Source organism: Leuciscus leuciscus, assembly GCF_965113295.1.
Source record: "Leuciscus leuciscus genome assembly, chromosome: 6".
In the NCBI taxonomy this organism is placed as follows: domain Eukaryota; kingdom Metazoa; phylum Chordata; class Actinopteri; order Cypriniformes; family Leuciscidae; genus Leuciscus; species Leuciscus leuciscus.
Genome location: NC_138730.1, coordinates 47,041,720 through 47,064,219, shown reverse-complemented (window position 1 = coordinate 47,064,219; position 22,500 = coordinate 47,041,720). Strand labels below are relative to the sequence as shown.

At 37.0% G+C, this 22,500-nt stretch overlaps 1 protein-coding gene and 1 long non-coding RNA gene across 11 annotated transcripts in view; one reads left to right on the top strand and one right to left on the bottom strand.

The window, feature by feature from the left end:
- The first annotated feature begins 1,106 nt into the window (after positions 1–1,106).
- epb41l3b (erythrocyte membrane protein band 4.1-like 3b) overlaps positions 1,107–22,500 on the top strand; it is a 58,334-nt gene continuing 36,940 nt past the window's right edge. For 2 of the 10 annotated variants that reach the window (XM_082172965.1, XM_082172961.1), the window contains exons 1-3: positions 9,937–10,398; positions 17,746–17,867; positions 20,876–21,034. In XM_082172965.1, the coding sequence (XP_082029091.1) occupies positions 17,757–17,867; positions 20,876–21,034 (270 nt within the window). In that variant the 5' untranslated portion in view covers positions 9,937–10,398; positions 17,746–17,756. The other 8 variants (XM_082172966.1, XM_082172962.1, XM_082172970.1 and 5 more) reach the window with 8 other exon arrangements.
- Positions 16,348–16,978, bottom strand: LOC309501242. Its single transcript, XR_014206807.1, has 2 exons — positions 16,693–16,978; positions 16,348–16,649 (listed from the first exon to the last, which is right to left on the bottom strand). It is a non-coding gene; the product is annotated as an uncharacterized lncRNA (long non-coding RNA).

Here is a 22,500-nt window from a genome sequence, read left to right as displayed (position 1 = left end):
GTTAATCCACTAATATATAAACATTAACAAAAAAACTAAAAGTCCCCCTGTGGTGAAAATCATACTTTTAATGTTGTTTATGTGTCTATGTGGTGTTTTTTAATAAGACAAAGCATGTGTAAGTTCATAAGTCGACAGCATTGCTGAGTATTTCCTCCTTAAAACTGCAGTGAACCAAAGACAGTCTCAAAAACACGCTTTGAAATCGCTGGTGTTTCTGACGTCACAAACTACCTTGTAACCAATCAGATCAACGTGTGATCGTCAACCAGTGGATCTCTGAGCTGAGTGAGTGAGTGGAGGCGGGGCTCATTTGCATATTCATAGAACCACGCATACTAAATGAGGCGAGGGTGTCGCGTTACAGTCAAGATATTTTAAGACATGAAGATTTTTTTTAAGGAAAAAACACTTAAATATGTCATTTTGGTGATCAAAGATGAGTTTTAAGGGATGCAATTATTAATTACAGGGGGGCTTTCAAAAATGTAAAGTTTTACATTTTAAATTTTAAGTTTTAAAAAATAAACAGTAAATTTTTACATTTTAAAGTTTTACATTTAAAATTGTTCTCTATACAAAATGAGTAGCTAATATTGAAATGAAACGGCACTTTCTGAGGGAAATGCGTGTTATAGGCCACCAATATACACAACTTCATAAACTGAGCTTGGGTTTTTTCTAGTCTAATCTTTAATTTATGAACTTTGACCGTCACTTTTACTGATATTCTTCAGGTCACATCAGGTGAAGAACAAAAAGATCATCTCTTTATCTAAGATCATCTCTTTATCTAGAATTGCACATCCATATTACTACAGAATATAATAAACATTAACATCCTGTGATTATTGAAATGTACGTCATTTTTATTATTTAAAAGGCTGCAAGCTCTAAAATCAAAACCTTCTGAGTCATTTGTTCACATATGCTTAAAATATATACGGAATTTATCAAATAAACCCATAAGTTTCATGAGTCGTCATACCTTTAGGATAAGACGCTAGGAAGGAGGGGATACGTAAGGGTGTGGCTAAGACGACATCGAGCCAATCAGAGAGACAGGGGGCGTGGCTTCTTGCTCCAGGCTCCGCCCCGGGAAACTTGTGAACGTGAGTGTGATTGAAAGTGGAAGATCTTCAGGTGAAACAGTCTTTCTGCTCGGGTCCTCCTGACAGTGTGTGTTTTAGCGCTGGGACAGGATCAAATGTTGCTTTAGACACTGACATTCGCTGAAGGATCCTCTACGAGCGACTCTGCTGTCAGGTGATGCTTGTTTTGGACTGTTAAAGTGTTTGTGTCGAAGCGCGAGAACTTACAGTGTTTTTAAGTACATGTTACTTTGTTCCTTCAGGTGAGATGAGATTAGTAAGACATATTTATAGATATTTAGGTGTATGAAACCATGATAAATGAGTCAGTGCTGCGTTTGTCAAAGTGACATTGGAAACTCGATCAGTTGCTGATCCATCAAAGTTGCATTTTTGCTGTACGACTACTGTAAATATTGATTGTTTTATATCTTCAGGTGTTTTAGACATGATTTAACACGTGATAATATTGAGACAGGTGCGCGGTCACTGATTAATTTGATAATTTAACAAGCTAGTTTTAATGACAAGCTTCCATGTTAAATGTATATGAAAATTGATATATATATTTAGTTACCTTTTTGATTTAAGTAGTTCATTTTAATGGTCTTTTGGTGTGACAAATTAATTTCAATAGTATATCATTTCTTTAATTTTTCATGTAGTCTCAATTTATATGAGCTCATAAAAGCGATGTGCATAATAATTTATGAAATAATCAACAAAATGTTGTTTAAATCACTTGTTTTTGTGAAAAACTTTCCAAAAGTATGTCATATCAACCACCCATGAAAACACTAGTTTAAAAGGCATCTACACACATGCAGATATCTGATATTTCACTTGTTTGAGATCTGGATCACTCAGTATGGATGTTGAATATGTTTTCTTCCCTGTTTTCCCGGGATTATGGGCTCTCTGTGCCGTCGATGTGGATCTGCATCTGGATTCTGTCTTTCGGTGAGTCACTTTCCAAGAGAAACACACTTTTACCATCCTTTGGTCAGCGGATATCTTTGACATTTGGGGTTTTCCCAAAAAAACTCTCTTTTGATGTATTTGTAGAAGAGGAAACCCCCCTAAAGTGGCTAAATTACTCCAAGAAGTGTTTCAGATTCACTATTACAGCTCTGAATGACATTAGTGCTCGACCGACAGGGGTTTAAACGACCTATAATAATATATCAGTATTTTTATTTAATAATACTACTACTATTTTTGACCAGTAAAGAGCATGGTGACCAGTGGCCCATGATTATGTTGTCAAAGCTAATATAAAGTTCCTCCTCAGTGTTTCTGTCTCGTTCTCCAGCACAAATATCTAAACTTTCTGAAATCAAGATACATTTACTGGAGAAGAAGCGAAATGACTGAAGATATTAAGTAAAAAATGTATAAAAATGAAGTGAGTTTGTGTTTAAAACAAGATCAAATATCTGCCAGTGGAGTCAGAACAATAATCTTGTTTTCTCTCTGAATTACGTTTTTGTTTGTTAATATTTGTTCTGGTTTTAAGCACAAACTCATTTTCATGCATTTTCCAGACTTAATATCTTCAGTAATTTTGCATCTCCAGTAAATATATCAGATATCTGGAACTCAAGACAGAATCACTGAGGAAGAACTTCATTTATTGTCTTTAAATCTTCAAATATCAGCCAGTTCATGTTATATCCAGCAGAAGATGCCGTCATTGAGGATCATGTGCAATGCATTGAATGATTGACATCGACCCTGACCATGTCTTTCTTACGTCAAGGACTCGTGTGTGTGTGTGCGTGTGTGTGTGTGCGTGTGTTTGAGTCATTTCTGTGTGTCTGCAGTCTAAGAATGCTTTGGAAAGAGGAAATGATTGTCTCTTTGCTTGTTTTCATTTCCTCTCGCTGGTTTTTTGCTGATGTGCAATTGGATTTTTGGCTTTTGTAGGGAAACGCATGACAGAGAAATCTATAAGAAAACATTCCAGACTGGCTAAAATACTGTCGAGTTGCTTCACGACTCGTTCTCGTCCTGTTCTGTGTTTGATAGTGACTGTCTGACTCTGATAGTGTGTGTTTACCTGTTGGTTTTCTGTACCTGATCTTTAAGTCTGGATGAGGAGATTGATTTCCAGTCGTCTGTGTTGGAGGTTTTTGTCACACATCTGATAAACGGGAAGATTGTCAGCAATGGGAATGATGGGAAGAATCTTGGTCGTGTTTTTCACTTGCTTTTGGAGCAGTTACACCTGTGATCAGTGCATCAAACACATCACTGCATTTCAGAGATTTGGGTTTTTCAGTGTCACATTCTTTTGCGGGTCAATTTGACCAATTATTCCTTCAAGTTTTGACACATGGGTGTGTTTTGGAAAGGCTTTATAAGTTTTGGTTACATGCAATTACCAAAAATCAACTCTTCTAAAGAAGGCAAAGAGAAACCTGGCCAGATTGGGGACACATTGACAAGGTATGGCCCTTATTGGCTAATAGGGAGATCGAAAGCGTGAAATTGGCTCATAACTCCAAGTTGTTTGTCTCAGACTCAAGTGTCTTTTATTGGAATACAAACAAAACATATATTGGATTTTGTCCAAAACCTACTTTAGTGAAATAGTCCCAGTTTTTTTCACTTGATCAGAACCAAAACAGTGCAGATAGATTCTCTGGAGAGTGAATATCAATAATTAACGGAGAAAAGTTTAATTTTCGGGGTTAATTTCGCGATTCGGGGTGCCAAAACGTTAAAAGTGGGCGGGGCCAATTTGACTAAAAACTCTTGAACGGAATGAGATATTTTCGCCAAAATTGGTGCTCATGTGTATGAGCTCATCTTGTGATCACGTGAAAAAAAACGTGACGATTGGCCACTTGGTGGCGCTATAACGTGAAAAAAACTTGAAAATTGTGCAACCGTTAGTCTGATTGACTTAAAAGTTGGCATGCAATATTTTGTACAATTTTGCAATATTTTGTACAATACTTTGTCCCAGGTGCCATGATCATTTATGAGGACATTCGCGTATCTTGAAAAACATGACGTTGTTTGAGCACATATTAGACGAGGTTATCGGAGGCCGATCGGAACTAAATTCATTGGGCCTGTTTAACTCGTGGCTCAACTAATATTCATATTTTATGTTATTTCAGCTTTATTTCAATTATCAAAAACGTTATTAATAGTTTTAGCTTTAGTTGAGGCAAGGCAAGGCAAGTTTATTTATATAGCACATTTCATACACTAGAGTAAGTCAAAGTGCTTTACACAGAAAGGAATTAAAATAATCACAAAAATAAAAGCAAGGAAAATTAAAACAGTTATAAAAGGATTTAAAAGAGATATAAAGATGATACAATTACAAAAGGAACTAAAAGTGATATAAAGATGATACAGTTATAAAAGGAATTAACATTAATAACCCTTCCCGCATCAGGAGGGTTAAACTTTTACCTTTGACCCCCAATGAGATCTTGACATTGACCATCTAAAACAGAAAAAACGTTGGTGGAAGCAGAGCCTTCTTCTAACTAATGTTAGTCCTCTGCAGGATGATGAAGTTCGTCGGGGTCAGAGGTCACATGCCTGTTTATCGGGTGATAAGGAGCCGCTCAAAGGTCCAAGTGGTTCATATGTAGGTGCCCTCGTTCGGCTGTTTTTCCACCGCGTTCAGCTGAGTTGGCACCGCCTGGCCTCATAGACTTTGCTCACACTTATTCATGCTCATTTTGCACTTTTTTTCTATCCAAGTTCCTGAATCCTGCTCCACGTGAGCGTTGTGTGAAGCTCAGCAGAAGTGCAGATAACAGCTCAGACCTTGTCTTCAGTCAAAGGTCTGATAAGACGGCTCGGATTGGCCCGTCACCCGCGCGGATGACGCTTCTTTACCCATATAAAGACACGCCGTTCCTGTGGGCAAGAGCCTGTCGGCGGGTATTTATAGTGCCGAATGATGCGTCTTCAAAACACCTTTAGCCCTCTGCTGATCCTCAGTCCCCCGGCAAAAGTGGCCGGACGCCTCGAATCATACTTTTATTTTATTTTTTTAGTAAAATCAATGACATATTTTTGTTCAATAAAAAAAAAAAAGAAAAAAAAAAGTATGATTCGAGGCGTCCGGCCACTTTTGCCGGGGGACTGAGGATCAGCCGCAATTATTTATGCAATAATTATGACACCTCCAAATGTATTTTTTTTTCTCTCAGTAAAATCAATATATATTTTTGTTCAATAATATTTTAATTTATTTAATATTTTGTATTTTCAGGGCATTTTATGGAACTATGTAATATTTATGGAATAATTATGACACATCCATATGTACCTTTTTTTTCTCTCAGTAAAATCAATGATATATATTTTTGTTTAATAATATTTTTTTATTTAACATTTTGTACTTTGAGAGTATTTTATGGTACTACGTAATATTTATGCAATAATTATGATCCATTTTATAAAGTATGACACCTCCATATGTAATATTTTATCTTTCAGTAAAATCAATTTGATGTGTTTTTGTTCAATAATATTTTCTTCATATTTGGTATTTTGAGGAAATTTAATGGTAATACGTAATATTTAGCCTACGCTATAATTATGATGCATTTGTTTCCACAATTTTTACAGTACAATTAATTCATTTTTTTTACTCAATTTTTTTGTAATTATTTTTCAATTCATTATATTTTATAAAAAAATTTATTATTAATTTCTATGGATGTCAATTTCGAAAAATGTAAAAAAATAAAGAATAATCTTAAAATAGGCTTTGTTCTTAATGCAAAAATATGTTGCATTTCTGTTCATTTGATCTGTGTGAAATGTGTTCTTGACACCATTTCCTTTCTAATGAGAAACCCCTCATGAATATGAAAATAAGCATAATGATCAAAGGCGTGTGTTTAATGACGTTTGCTGCTTCTTGAGCTTTTATAACTAACAGTATTTCTCAGTAAGGATGATATGTAAGTGTTCAGACTGTGTACTGTATGTGTTTTTTTTCCCCCTTTGTCCTTGTCTTGCAATATGAAGAATATGCCGTCCCAGATATTTCCGCTATCCAAAGGTCATATGCGGTCATATTGTTGAAAACTGGTTTAAAGATAACTCAAACTCATGACATGTGACGTCTCTTACAGCATTACAGGTCAATGTCAGCAGATCCTCATTATGCAGATTCACCAGTCAGCAGTCAGCACAGACACTGAAGTATTACAGCCTTTAATGTATTTCAGGCTCTACTAGAACAGGTTTTCCTGCTTGAATGTTGATTATTTTCCTCATATTCTCCATTGTTGCGGCTCCTCTCTTCCCAGTCTGTCAGTAACGCTCTGTTTACTTCCTGTCTCTATGAAGCCCCTCCTTCTGAAAAGCACACTGTGCTCTGATTGGTCGGCTGGAGCAGTGTGTTGTGATTGGTCGAACCGGCAGTTAAATATACTACTAACTAACTCAACCAAGCCCCGCCCCTTTATTCTGCGCATTAATTATTATAATGAGGAATATTGTGACGTGTTCGTTCCCGGGAGAAACTCAAGACTACAATGGAGGCGTTTCAGGAGTTCAGGAACACTGACTCTGGGACAAATGAGGATAACGTGCACTAATGAATCATTCACAGAAACGTGAAATAATGCAGTAAATTCTCAGTTTGTGTTTTCATGCGGAGAAACTTCTGTCACTGTTTCCCAAACAAGCAGAGAGAGAAGGTGTGTGTGTGTGTGTGTGTGTGTGTGTGTGTGTGTGTGTGTGTGTGTGTGATGGGCAGGTTTAGGGGAGGGTTAGTGTGTGTGTGTGTGTGTGTGTGTGATGGGCAGGTTTAGGGGAGGGTTAGTGTGTGTGTGTGTGTGTGATGGGCAGGTTTAGTGTAAGGGGACAGAATATACAGTTTGTACAGTATAAAAACCATTCAGTCTATGGAGAGTCCCCACAAAGATAGTGAACCAGACGTGTGTGAGAGAGAGAGAGAGAGAGAGAGAGAGAGAGAGAGAGTGTGTGTGTGTGTGCGCTGCAGTGGCGCCGGGCGAGGGAGTGTGTGTGTGTGTGTGTGTGTGAGAGAGAGAGGGAGGATCTGCTTCCAGCGAGTGTAAACTTGTCTTTTCTCTGTTATAATGGTACGCTGCCATCCACTTCCACACACACACACACACACATATATTTGTAAAAGTAAATGTCTCTCTCTGTGTGTGTATGAAGAGCAGATTTGTTTGGATTATAATCTAGTGTCTGATTCTTAGTCTTTATTAATGAAACTTTGTTCACATTCCGTTTTCAAAGAAACATAATGTGAGCAGGACTTGATCTCAGCGTCTCTGGATCAAGCCTTCTGGTGTGCTTGAGACGCACACACACACACACACACACACACACACTCACACTCACAATCAATGTCACTCACTCTCACACACACACACACCCTTACTCCCTTACACACACAAACTCCCTCGCCCAAAGCCACAGGAGTCACTGCAGAAACAGCAGAAACACACACACACACACACACACACACACACACACACACACACACACACACACACACACACACACACACACACACACACACACACACACACACACACACACACACACACAGACACACACACACAGACACACACACACACACACAGACACAGACACACACACACACACTCCCTCCCTCGGAGCCACAGGAGTCACTGCAGAAACACACACACACACACACACACACACACACAGACACACACACACACACACACACACACACACAGACCCACACACACACTCCCTCCCTCGGAGCCACAGGAGTCACTGCAGAAACACACACACACACACACTGTTCTTCAGTCTCATAAACCTCCGGCCATTTGTTTCTGACACAGAATAAAAACTGTTTCTCTGTTCTGACTCTCTTCCACTCAGAGCTGCTTTATATCTCTCAGATCTGGAACAAAAGTCAGAATTGTGAAATAAAAAACTTATCAGAATAAAAATTTTTTTTTTAATTACTTAAATCTAATTAAAACAATTTTATTTAAATTAATAAATAAATAAATACATATTAGATTAAAATAAATAAATTAAACTTAGCGTTGTAAAAAATGTAAAAATGTAAAAAAAAAAAAAATGATTGAACTAACTAAATTAATTTGATTACAATAAAAACAATTTTATTTAAAAATAATAAATAAATAATAAATCAAGTTAAAATATCAATCAATCGATTAAAATGAATAAAATTTTGTTTAAATAAATAAATAAATAATTAATAAATTAGATTAAATAAATGGATTAAAATCAATACAATTTGATTTAAATAAATACAAAATGAACTAAATTTTGATATATCTCATAATTGTGAGTTCAGATATTAACTTAGCAGTGTAAAAAAACAAATATTATTGAACTAAGTTTGATTAAAATAAATATTAAAATAAATACAATTGTATTTAAATAAATAAAAATCTCAAATCTGATTTCTTCTAGTCAACTGCGTGTTTTAGATATTAAGTTCGAATTGTGAGATAAAAAGTTGCAAATACCTTTTTTCTTTTATTCAACGGCAGAAACAATCAGTAAAACTTTACAATAATTTCTTAACATTATTAATTCATAATTTAACATGAACTAACTTTGAGCAAAATATTTTTACACTACAGCATTTATTAAATGTTACTTACTAAAAATACAATTGTTTTGTTTGTTCATGTTCATAATGCATAAACTAATGTAAACAAATACAGTTTTGTTGTATATGAAGTGTTGCTTATTGTTTGTTCATAATGTTAATAAATATTGTAAAGTGTTACCAAACCAGCTTCCATAATTTATCAGCATTTATTTTTCTTAATCTGTGTTTCTTAAGTATTGTTCATGCTGTACTTATGAGAAAACAATTGCAAATGCGTTTTAATACTTTACAAAATCTTTAGTAGATTTACTTTAATGCCTTGAAATCCGAATGCGTGTTGAAACGCCTCCATCTGTCATTATGTGTGTGTGTGTGTATGTGTGTGTGTGTGTGTGCATATGTTGTTACTGTACTTACAGAAGAAGGTTAAAGCGTGCAGACCTCGTGTGTGTGTGTCTGTGTGTGTGTGTGTGTGTGCTAGGTTAGTGTTGTTGCATGTATGTACTGTACAGTGTCCACTGGGAGTCTCAGACTGTGTGCATGACAACACATGTCATGATTGTTGAGGAGATAAAATCATAGATGTGGACATATAGAGGTTTTTCAGACTGGGGTCCCGGGACCCTCAGGGGCCACAAGAGGTCCGTGAAAAGTTTAAAGAAATGTAAAAAAAAAATATTTTTTATATATATATTAAGCCATTTATTTTAAACCAATGTGTTTATTTAAATAAAAGTGTTTTATTTTTTTTTTATCAAATGTATTTAGTTTGATTATTAAACTAAACTAACTAAATAAATACATTTCACTAAAATAAAAATAATGGGAAAAAAATACAAATTTATTTAAATACAAAAATACAAAATAACACATTATATTAAAATTAATTCCTATATAAAATAATACAATTTAAATGATAAATAAATACATTTAAATAAAAAATAACTACATGAATGAAACATTATTGATCAAATGAAATAAGTAAAACTTGATTTCATTAAATAAAAATGAGATTAAATTATTAAAATTGTATTTATTTTAAGCAAATTTATTTGTTTTAATTATTTGTATTTTAATCAGATTTACTTAGTTTATTAAATAATTAAAATAAATACTATTTTATTTAAATGAATAAATAATAAATTAACACATTTGATTAAAATCAAATTAGAAGGAATTCAATTTAAATAATAAATAAAAACATTCTATTGGAGTAAAATTAAATTAATACAAATAAGAAAAGCAATGTAAGTACTAAGCAAATAAATAAATAAATTGATTAAAATAGAAAATATAGAAAATGTTAAATAGAAAACAACTGATTAAATGATATGATAAAAATGAATAAATTCATATCTAACTTGCATCTATCATCAGTATAGAAGAACTACTACAGACAGCAGGAAAAAAAATACTTTAATTTAATATAACTTATAAAATGATGTTATTGCTGTTACTGTACACGGATAGATATGTTACACTTCCACAACATTCCTCCTGCGTCATAGCTGAGATCACGTGATCTCGCGCGTCCGTACAGTGACGTGAGTTTGAATCCCCGGTCCCGCCCCGCGCGCGCGCGCTCCTACCGGTTCCCGGTTCCTTCCCACCACTGAAGGATTACCGGAGACTCGAGCTTCCCGTGGCCGCTGTCAGACGCTCCGCGAGCGGCGAGAGAAGAGCGCAAACCCCGGGCAGAGGAACGCGAGCGCCGCGGCACCCACGGTAACGTTCATGCGCTCGCGTTGTTTACGCACGCGTTGTTTACGCACGCGTTTGAGTGACACATTTCCCTACAGATGCAGGAGTAAATCCACTGAACGTTCTGGATGGAAGAAATCTGTGCGTTGTTTTCGCTTCTTCAGTGCGTTTGTGTTTAGAAGACGCGTTTGCGTTCAGCAGCGAAACATCTGCGTGTTAAATATTAAATATATCCCCGTATAACGGAGCGATCGTTTCATTTTAAGTATGTTTTATAAGGACACTTATTGATGGGCTGTATCCTGATATCTGCGCTGTTAAAACACTAGTGATTTCCCCAGAAACACTGAAAACATGAGATTTATAATGTATTATTGTTATTTTTGACGCGTCTGTAAGTTCTCACGCGTTCGGAACGCTTTGATCGCGTATGATCCGTTTTGATGTGGAAAAGGCGAGTCTGATGAAATGAAGCAAACTTGCATTGAATTCGGGTTTGACACACTACCAACTATATTAGCATTAACTAACAATAGCGTTCTGTTCATTACTTTGGTGCGTTCTGTTCATTACTTTGGTGCGTTCTGTTCATTACTTTGGTGCGTTCTACAGTGTAAATGCTCGAGCTGATTGTGATTAGCTGTCAGTGTTTGTATCGTTCATCAGCTGAGAAAAGAAACATTCTTGCAAAGATGTTCCTCGTTGCAGCTGTGGTATGGACTTCCCTTTTAATCTGTTAATGCATTATTTATTTAAATAAAATTGCAGTTATTTATTTTAATTATTTATTTTAATCAAATTTATTTAGTTTTGTTTCATAATCGAACAAAATAAATGTATTTGATTTAAAAAATATATATATATAAAAAATACCATTTTATTTAAATGAATAAATAACACATTAGAATGCAATGCATTTAGAATAAATAAAAATGTAATGATAAATAAATTTAAATAAAAAATATATGTTTTTGTTTTATATATTATGTTTATATATACATCATGTCAAAACTACGAAGTTATATGCTGCAAACACAAAAGTAGCATGCCGTTCTGTTAATTCTTTGTTGATTTGTCGAAGCATGCTCACAATGTAGAGAATGTTTAGAATGTTTCGTTTCTTACATTCCAAGAGTCACTTGTTGAATGGTGCTGATTGTAAATCAATATTCTGTATTGATCCAGAAACATTGTCCTCGAATAGAATGTGTGAATGTGGACAGAAAGTGTGTTGATTTTCAATGCCTTTATTACGGGTCTGAGTGACGCTGGTTTAAGTGTTGATTGAAGTTGACCTTTTGATTACCGGCACTGATCTTTAACCACTATAGGCCAGGGCAACCTTATAGTTTCTGCAGGCTAGAATGATTATACCATGATTATGCTTTTATTCTGTAGTTTTTAAGGAGGCCTAGTATAAAGTGATTTATTGTAGGGATGCACCGCATATGAAAATTTTGGGCCAATGATAATTCTTTATATTTGAAAGCTGATAACCGATATATTGGCTGATAAATATAATTGCAATTTTTTTATACAATATTTGAGAGCCTGATTACAAAAACAAAAGTCTCCCCATTTAAAATCTATGTCTCCAGCACACAATTATGATGTTCTCATTATAATTTGATGTAGCCTTTATGACAGACGTGCGCTTTGAAGTGATTTCAATCATATTTCAAGCAATTCAAACCATCATGGACACGGTGAACGTGAAGGAAATAATCAATTATTTTTCGACTTTAATATATCGGTCAAATTTTCTTAGTGGGCCGATAATTATGGCATTAAAAATGAACATATATCGGCCGATACCGATATGATGGCTGATGTATCGTGCATTTCTAATTTATTGTCTGCCACTCAATGCATAGTGCATATAGTTGGTTATTCCAGTGAAGCTCTGTGTGAAATTGAATAATAAAAGGGATTAACACAAACTTCCCCATGAACTCTGCATTATCTGGTCACAGACGGCTCAGACTGCGTCTCCATTGCGTTTTTGATGGGAGTAAGTTTAAGCCGTTAAGAGGGTTTAACCCATCTGTGCCGAGTTAATGGACTGATTTCAGCCCTGGGTGGATCGAGTGTCTCCAGGTTCTTGTTTTACCCAGACTTGTTAAGAGCGACAGGATTTGGTATAAATCAGAAGGTGTTTCTTGCTGCATATTTCACAGCTCAGTGTGTCTCTGATCCTGGAATTCCTGAAATTTTCCAGAATGTTTACAGAGATGGGGGGGTTTATTACAAGAGCAATAGTGTGAAAAAGATTTTTTGAAGCGTTAAATAGCCTAAAAGATTGTTGGAGCGCATCTTACAAGAAAATACTATTTCAGCTATTATACTGTTTCAATTATATGTGAAATTTACAAGCAATTTCTGAGTTAAAATAGTTTTTATACCTTTTTTTCCAATGTAGTTCTAGTAGTAATGGTTAAATAATTTATGTGAATTTTAATGTACATACAGTTATGAATGTAGTTCCCTTTTAAATAAAAAGAGAGAAGGCAGTTATCAGCGAGAAGAATGATTTTATATTGTTTAGACTAGAGATGCGCCAATACCGATTATTCAGAATGATATATACCGATTATTCAGAATGATATGTCAATACGAATAGCCGATTATTAAGAATGATATCTGCCGATACCGATTATTCAGAATGATATCTGTCAATACCGATTATTAAGAATGAGATCTGCGCATACCGATTATTAAGAATGAGATCTGCGGATACCGATTATTAAGAATGTTATCTGTCAATACCGATTATTAAGAATGAGATCTGCGGATACCGATTATTAAGAATGAGATCTGCGGATACCGATTATTAAGAATGAGATCTGCCGCTGATACCGATTAAGAATGATATCTGCCGCTGATACCGATTATTAAGAATGATATCTGCCGCTGATACCGATTATTAAGAATGATATCTGCCGCTGATACCGATTATTAAGAATGATATCTGTCAATACCGATTATTCAGAATGATATCTGACGAAACCGATTATTAAGAATGATATCTGCGGATACCGATTATTCAGAATGATATCTGTCGATACCGATTATTAAGAATGAGATCTGCGGATACCGATTATTAAGAATGTTATCTGTCAATACCGATTATTAAGAATGAGATCTGCGGATACCGATTATTAAGAATGATATCTGCCGCTGATACCGATTATTAAGAATGATATCTGCCGCTGATACCGATTATTAAGAATATCTGCCGCTGATACCGATTATTAAGAATGATATCTGTCAATACCGATTATTCAGAATGATATCTGACGAAACCGATTATTAAGAATGATATCTGCGGATACCGATTATTAAGAATGATATCTGTCAATACCGATTATTCAGAATGATATCTTCTGATAACGATTATTAAGAATGATAGCCTATCTGTCGATAGTTTGATTTTCTTAAGGAAAATTCTCTCCTAACTAATGCTGTAAACTATACAGGGAACCTTTCATTTGGTTCATTACTATAATATCAGAGGTTAAAATGAGTTATGTTTAACTGCTGTTTATGTTCAGATATAATAATTCAACTCAATTAGAAACTGTAATATTTGTAACTCAGGTAGTTTTCATAAACACTTGTAATCATGGCAGATTTATTTAAACAGAAAAAGCAAACATATATCATTAACAGTAAATAAGCTGTGAACTGGATAACTTCCCTGAAGTAAATGTAATGTTAAGTTCACACTGATTGAGTGATTACTTCTCTTTTTCCTTCTGATGTTCATGCATGTTTTTTTTCATGCTATAACTTGTAGAAAAGTGGAAGAAAAGACTTGACAACCCTGGCTTGAACTAGTACGAATGATGCTTTAAAGGAGACATATCATGCTTTTAAATTGTTCCTTTTTACATATAAATCATACATTTGTAGTCTATATAAAGCGGAACTGCAATGCTTGGGTCTGAATTCCTCATTATTATAGCTCCACAGGCCCCTTTTTTACCCCTTTTCTAATGTGCTTCTGAAAGCAACTCGTTTTGGTGCGGTCTCTTTAAATAATATTGAGACACTTCATACCCCGCCCCCTCTCCAGGTTGTAGCGGTGACACTCGGTTCAACTCCACCCCGTTCGGCCATTTTTGTAGTCTGGTAGCAGAGATAGGATTATCTAGCGCACAGAAACTTTTATACACACGTTATTAACAAAATGTCAACAACGGAAGACTTGTCCAGCCAGCCTTACATGTTCGAGCCAGAGCCGGAGCGAGATGAAAATGAAGACGACGAACCTGCAGAACAACGTCTTCATATGGATGTATCGCAATGGTGTGTACTGTTTTTACACATGAAACTTTGGTCTTCCGACCTTTTACCACCGTGTCGATTTATTTTGATTAATATGTCCGAGGGAGAGAGAGCAAGACAGCGTCTAGTTTGGAGACGGTGATGTCTTGTTTACACTTTCGCCTGGCTCTGAAGAGAGAGAGTGAGCGCGCGCGCGACCGGGTCTCTCTCTCTGCTCGTTCTTTCAGTTAAACATGCTCCTGTCACAAGCGCGGCAGTTCATCTAAATTAGACGGTGTAATGAAGCGTGTGGGTTACTACATCCAACAACCGAACATTTTAACTTACCCTCTCGTAACTTCTGCATCCTTTAGCTTGGACTACAAAATTGCAGCGAGAAATAATAATGGCGGATTGCTCGAAGTGTTGGGCCGGAAGTCAATGTCCTTATTTGGCAGTTCCGCTGCAAATACTGTGACGTGATAGTTCAAAAAACGTCATAGATAACAGAAAAATCTGAACCGGTTGAAAAATATGACCAAAACAGAATATAAAGATATCAACGAAGCACCTGAAGAGAATAATTTCATCTTTTCTGTACTTCTAAACACTCCAAATATACAACAAAATGCATTTAAGGGCTAAAAAAGTGCATTTAGCATGATATGTCCCCTTTAATGTCGCTATTTTGTAAAACCGTTAACGCTTATTTGTCGCATTAACTTGTCTTTGACAGCCATAAATTCCACATAAGAGAGATGTTATTCACACACAGTACGAGTGTCAGTCCCACATGTTTTTCCCACTCGCTTTTGATTGACAGGATATAATGGGCCGTGATCATCAGCTGTTTTTAAACAATTGACTAATGCTTTTGTCGGCCGATACATCCCTAACTTAGAGGAGAGAGCAATGAAGAAACGAGGAGTCATGTGAAAAATACAGAACAGAATGTGAACCAAATAAGTCAAGATGAGTAAGAACTTTCTAATTACGTTCATTTTTATTAATGTTGCTGTTTATTTTTTACCCTTTAGTTAAACCAATCCATTCATTCATACGTATGGGGCTTTATGTTGTTCTTCAGCTGAATATCAGTTACAAGGTGATCTTCATTATCATCGCTGGTGTAATCGCAACACATCCACTGTACGATCCTCGTTATTATTCATGGAGATACTCTCATTGTTTTATCTGCCTCTCAGAGAATATGATAGAAAAATCATCTCTCTCTTTCTCTGATGTCGAGCAGATCTGGAGGGCCATTGGCTCGTTGTGCTCCTGCGGTTCAGTTTGACCTACATTTCTACATCAGGCCATTAAAGTTCACAGAATGAGTCTGACAGAATGCAGTCGTGTAATTCCTGCAGTTTTCCACTGCCGCTCTCCAGAAACCCCAGGAGAATCTGCCGATGGTTTACATCACTGTCACGCCGCTGAAGATACCAGGGCTGTCAGAGATTATGAACAAACACTCACTCATTATGAAGAAGCTTGGTGCTTGGTGTTCTGAGTGGTTGCTAGGGAGTTACTAGGGTGTTACTAGGTTTTCAGCTGTTTTCTGTTCCAATTGCTGGGGTGTTCTGAGTGGTTTCTAGGGGTTACTAGGGTGTTACTAGGTTTTCAGCTGTTTTCTAGTCCATTTGCTTGTTTTTCTGAGTTGTTGCTAGGGGGTTTCTAGGGTGTTACTAGGTTTTCGGCTGTTAGCTGGTCCATTTGCTTGTTTTTCTGAGTTGTTGCTTGGGGGTTTCTAGGGTGTTACTAGGTTTTCAGCTGTTTTCTGGTCCATTTGCTTGGGTGTTCTGAGTGGTTGCTAGGGGGTTACTAAGGTGTTACTAGAGCCCCTTTCACACAGAGATTCCGGAAAATACACGGATAAAGTGACCCGGGATTTGACCCGGGTTCGTTTGATTTTGGTTCATTTACACTGCCAGTGATTTTCCGGAATCAGAGAGTGCGTTCACACACAACCCGTAAAAATGCCGTAAAGACACGTGACATCGATGTGACTTGTAATGTCTCAGCAGCGTCTTAATTTTGCTTATGAGAAACCACGCTTGTGCATTTTTTTTCTCTGATTCGATCATAAAATTGCGCTTTACGTACCGTTTCACAGCTGGCGAACGATCCCGCGCTTCAGCGTCATCACTACGACACGGCATTATTGCGGCTTTTGTTCACACAGCGCGCATTCCGGGACTGAACACGGCAATGTTACTAGGTCCCGACCCGGCATCGAGCCCGGCATAAATCCCGGGTCGAGTTTGCGTTCACACAGAAGGCGCTCTGGCAATTTGCTGGCAATTTGCCGGCAATTTGCCGGGTTCAAAGCGCTGTGTGAAAGGGGCTTAGGTTTTCGGCTGTTGGCTGGTCCATTTGCTGGGGTGTTCTGAGTGGTTTCTAGGGGTTACTAGGGTGTTACTAGGTTTTCAGCTGTTTTCTAGTCCATTTGCTTGTTTTTCTGAGTTGTTGCTAGGGGGTTTCTAGGGTGTTACTAGGTTTTCAGCTGTTAGCTGGTCCATTTGCTTGGGTGTTCTGAGTTGTTGCTAGGGGGTTTCTAGGTTGTTACTGTGTTTTCAGCTGTTTTCTGTTCCAGCAGCTGAAAATGGTGCATCTGATCACTTGATCTGAGGAATCATTCATGTCAATGCACCTAATACTCTTAACTAGAGGTTTCAGTGGAGTGTTGTTTCCAAACTCCCCTGTCTGCATTGCTCAGTCAAAGATTGCTTGAGTTTTGCTATTTGTTGTTGAATCTTCAGCGACTGGTTGGCTTCACACTGATAAACATGGCAGCATTGCACATGTTGGAATGACTGTTGGAAGGAATGCCTGTCTGCTGTAACACACTTTCAAGGGACCACGGCATGCAGTCTAAATGTGTTTCAGGACATTAAAGACTTGTGTACTTCAGGCATCACTGGTGTCGTGATTTGGTGCTTTCAAAAATACACCGATCCTAGGACAGAGCAAGAGTAAACATCAGGCTAAATATAAACGTATCTGTGGTCAGATACCCACACTGTGCATTCCAGTGAAGAAGCAATCCAGTCAGATTGTGAAATGCCCAGCCTGAAATATATATGTATCCGTGTGGCATTTCAGTGTAACGGGCCATGACGACAGATCCAGGCTTGGAATCGGACGTCCCGCACACAGAAGCCAAACCGTCCCACCCAAAACAATTCCCAGCATCAGGACACGAAAGCCCGGACACACGGCACCAGGTGAGTCGGGTCAGCTCCAGCTTTCCTCATGTACTGTCAAAACGGCTGAAAAACTACATTTTATACTTGTATAGGCCTATTACTAATATTGGAATGCCGTGTGTCCATCAACGTTTTTATTTTCCCAAGGCTAGGGTATTTTTCCAATTGTTTTCAATGGGAGCGCTGTGTTTTTTTAAACGGCCTTAGCGTGACGAGGAGATGAGCGTCTTATTTCACGCTGAACACATGGTGTTTTTTACCAGTCGGTGAGAGTTGAAGAATGTTCAACTTTGGGTAAAACGCAGCGTTCATCACTGTCACTTTTTACCCAGCTGTCCAATCACCCGATTTTTCAAATACCACACTGAAAAAAACGCCACATTCTGGTTGTACAATGATAACTAATGATGAGCACATCTCAGTCAGCACACTGATTGGCCATTGTGTTCACGCGCTCAACATACGTGTCTCTGATTGGCCATTGCGTTCACACGTTCAACATATATGTCTCTGATTGGCCATTGTGTTCACACGCTCAACATATATGTCTCTGATTGGTCATTGTGTTCACATGCTCAACATATATGTCTGTGATTGGCCATTGTGTTCACATGCTCAACATATATGTCTCTGATTGGCCATTGTGTTCACACGCTCCACAACATACAGTGTATGTCTCTGATTGGCCATTGTGTTCACACGCTCAACATATATGTCTCTGATTGGCCATTGTGTTCACATGCTCAACATTTATGTCTCTGATTGGCCATTGTGTTCACACGCTCAACATATATGTCTCTGATTGGCCATTGTGTTCACATGCTCAACATATATGTCTGTGATTGGCCATTGTGTTCACACACTCAACATACAGTATATGTCTCTGATTGGCCATTGTGTTCACACGCTCAACATATATGTCTCTGATTGGCCATTTTGTTCACACGCTCAACATATATGTCTCTGATTGGCCATTGTGTTCACATGCTCAACATATATGTCTCTGATTGGCCATTGTGTTCACACGCTCAACATATATGTCTCTGATTGGCCATTGTGTTCACATGCTCAACATATATGTCTCTGATTGGCCATTGTGTTCACACGCTCAACATATGTCTCTGATTGGCCATTGTGTTCACACGCTCAACATATATGTCTGTGATTGGCCTATGTGTTCACATGCTCAACATATGTCTCTGATCGGCCATTGTGTTCACATGCTCAACATATATGTCTCTGATTGGCCATTGTGTTCACATGCTCAACATGTATGTCTGTGATTGGCCAAATGTTGCGTTTATATGCTCAACACATATTCGGAAGCTATATCGCTCAGAGGTCCTCACGCCTTGTTTAACGCGGGTCTCACGATCACATGCTCGTCAGGTTTGGTCATTAAACAGAGGTAATTGGCTATATATCTGATTCACGCTTACACAATCAAAGATACTTTGGTGTAGCCCCCGTGGTTTCGCATACATTTGAATTTAAAGTAACGTTTACTTCAGTAGAGGTATGGCCACTACTACAGATAGAAGTCGAACAACATTACTTCTCTGATAATAGCTTTGGATTGGCCATGCCGTGGTTTCCCACGTACACTTATCTAAAGTAAGACTAAATTAAACCAAGACAAGACACACCCAGATTTAGGTTGATCAAGCAGCATTTGCTGTTCTAAACGGATATTCACTTCTTGTCTTTGCAAGTACAGTTGAATTAGTGCCGAATATTAATCGTCACTAATCTGACGCAGACTTGCGGGAACATAAATTCTTTTTAATCTACTTGGGGAAACAATTTCAGTCAGAATAAATCAAATGTTTACAATTTATTACATCAGGTAAATGTATCATGCCAATTTCATAATCAGTTCAAAGATAATAAATACAAAACATCAAATGCTCTGGAATAAAGAGAAAAGATGCAAACCTGACGTTAGAAAATACATGTCTTGCACATACTCCACATCACGGCTAATTTGAGCTACAAATCGTTGCTCTTACAAAAAAAAAGCCTCTTGTTGCATTTCTGTATATAGACAGAAACTTCTTTCACATGGAAACATTTACTAATAATGGGAATTTGCATACAGAGTTGACAACTTTTGGGCAGGATGCCATTTGCCTGGAAGACGAACCCTCCTCTGTGTGCCAGTTATCTCTAAATTACGAACTTAAGAACTTTATTTCCTTTTGGTTTACTTCTTTGGGAATGAGACAACAGTCAACTGAGACATTTCAAATGATACCAAACATGTATAATACTGTATGATAATCATTCACATTAAACCATATAGATGTTTGGGTGAATATCTGGTGGTCTCAGCTTGAGAGAGAGACAACATCAACAAACAAACTGCCATTTTCTAATTTCTCAGTTGTTACAGTAATTTATCTCTGTGGATTTACAGATGTAATCCCAGGGAGAGTTTCAGGATCTTTCTAGAAAGTAGGTAACAGAGATTATGTAACGTGATTTAATTATGAAAATCTATTCATGGCAAAGCGCCGAAATAAACCTGCATGATGAAAATAGCAGCATCAGCCTCTGAAATGAAGCCGTGACATGAGACTGCGGTCAAGAAGGTCGGTTATGAAATTATTCTGAATTAGGTCTGAATTATAAAAAATAATAAAAAAAATGTATTTGGTCATCTGTCTCTTTAAATGCTCAAGCTCTTTAAAGCAGGATGAATTCTGATTGGCTGTCAGTGTTTTTATCGTTATCCCTGAAAACACATATTTGATCACCAAAATGACATTTAAATGTTTTTTGATAAAAAATGTCTTCATGTCTTAAAATATCTTGAATGTAACTCGACACCCTTGCCTCATTTAGTATGCGTGGTTCTATGAATATGCAAATGAGCCCCGCCTCCACTCACTCACTCAGCTCAGAGATCCACTGGTTGACGATCACACGTTGATCTGATTGGTTACAAGGTAGTTTGTGACGTCAGAAACACCAGCGATTTCAAACCTTTGAACTCTTAATAAACTCATTTTGCTGTGTTTCTGCAGAGCCAATCAGAAGTCAGACAGCAGGAGGAAGACTACATTTCCCAGAAGTCTTTGAGCAGCCGAGTGTCCTGGTCAGCGTTAGGCAGGAGCCACAGACTGAAGGTCATGGAGTGTAAGGTCACGCTTCTGGACGGCACGGACTACACCTGCACGCTGGAGGTGAGCATGATGGGAGAACTGGGGGGGAAATGTGCTCCAGATTTGTTGGGCTTGAGTAAGTGAATATAAATAATAATGAAAAAAAAAAAAAGTTTAACTTCATGTACTAAAATAACTAAAACTGAAATACGAATTAATTGACTTCTTTTTTTTTTACACTTTACATTTAAATTGAAAACTATACAAATAAAATTCAAAATATTGATTAAAAACTACAGTATAATAGTTTCTCAATGTTTCTAAAATAACACTGGTTTGTAGACAAAAAAAATCATGTGATTTATTTAGAAATATAACAACAAATATAGTACTATTGTAATAGTCTTGTACTGTTAAATTGAAAAATTAATTTTTTCATAAAATATATATTTTACACTACAACTAATATTTATGCCTTTGAAATTATATAATCTCAAATTGCGATTTTATATTTTATTTTGATTAATTATTCATCCCTTCAGGTCCTTAAAAAGTCATAAAGTTGGATCAAATATAACGTCATTAAATAAAGTCTTAAATATCATAAATAGTATGAGAAAAGTCTTATATAAAAGTATAATATCAATAAATCTTAAAGTTGCGGACGGAAAGTCAGGAATCGTGATTATTAAATGATTCAATGCAATAAATGTGAGCGTTGCACGTTTCAAAGTAGAAATCACTGAATAGTGTTTTTGATATACTGTTGTGTTGATGAGTTATGACAGCATAGTTTTATGTTTAAATGGTTTTAATATGCATGGCATGAGAACATTGGGTATCATTTGAAAGCTTGAATTAACGGTTCTGATATTGTACATGCATTGCCTTTCCACGTAAGCAGACTTTAAAGCAGACTTTGCAATAAACCTAAACTTCTAAAACTCTATTACACTTTCATTTGCTTTCACTTCTGCAACAACCCAAGCATGCAAGTTCAGATGTTTGCTGAGGAAGTTTAAGACCGAGGCGTGAACAGCGTGTCGGGACACGTCCACACAGTGTGTGTGACTGCAGTGTGTTGAGGAGCACACACAAACTTGTCACATCACAAGCACTTTTATTTTTAGCTTATTCTTATTTTGGCACGAGCAAAAGCGGTTGCATGAAGTACAGCATACCAGAGCTGTGTGTGTGTGTGTGTGTGTGTGTGTGTGTGTGTGTGTGTGTGTGTGTGTGTGGTGTGTGTGTGTGTGTTTACTGGAGGTTCAGTCACACACAGATGCACGTGGAAGAGTCTGTAAATAGAGGATTTTTTAGTTCACAGGAAGAAATCAAAGCAGGGCGTCACTTTTGTTGGAGAGTTAACTTGTTAAACGGGTCCGATTGAGCTCATGTTCATCTGTGTTCAGTGTGTGATGATCATGAAGAAGCTCCAGATCTTCTCTATATCAGAGTCAGTGTTCCTGAACTCCTGAAACGCCTCCATTGTAGTCTTGAGTTTCTCCCGGGAATGAACACGTCACAATATTCCTCATTATAATAAT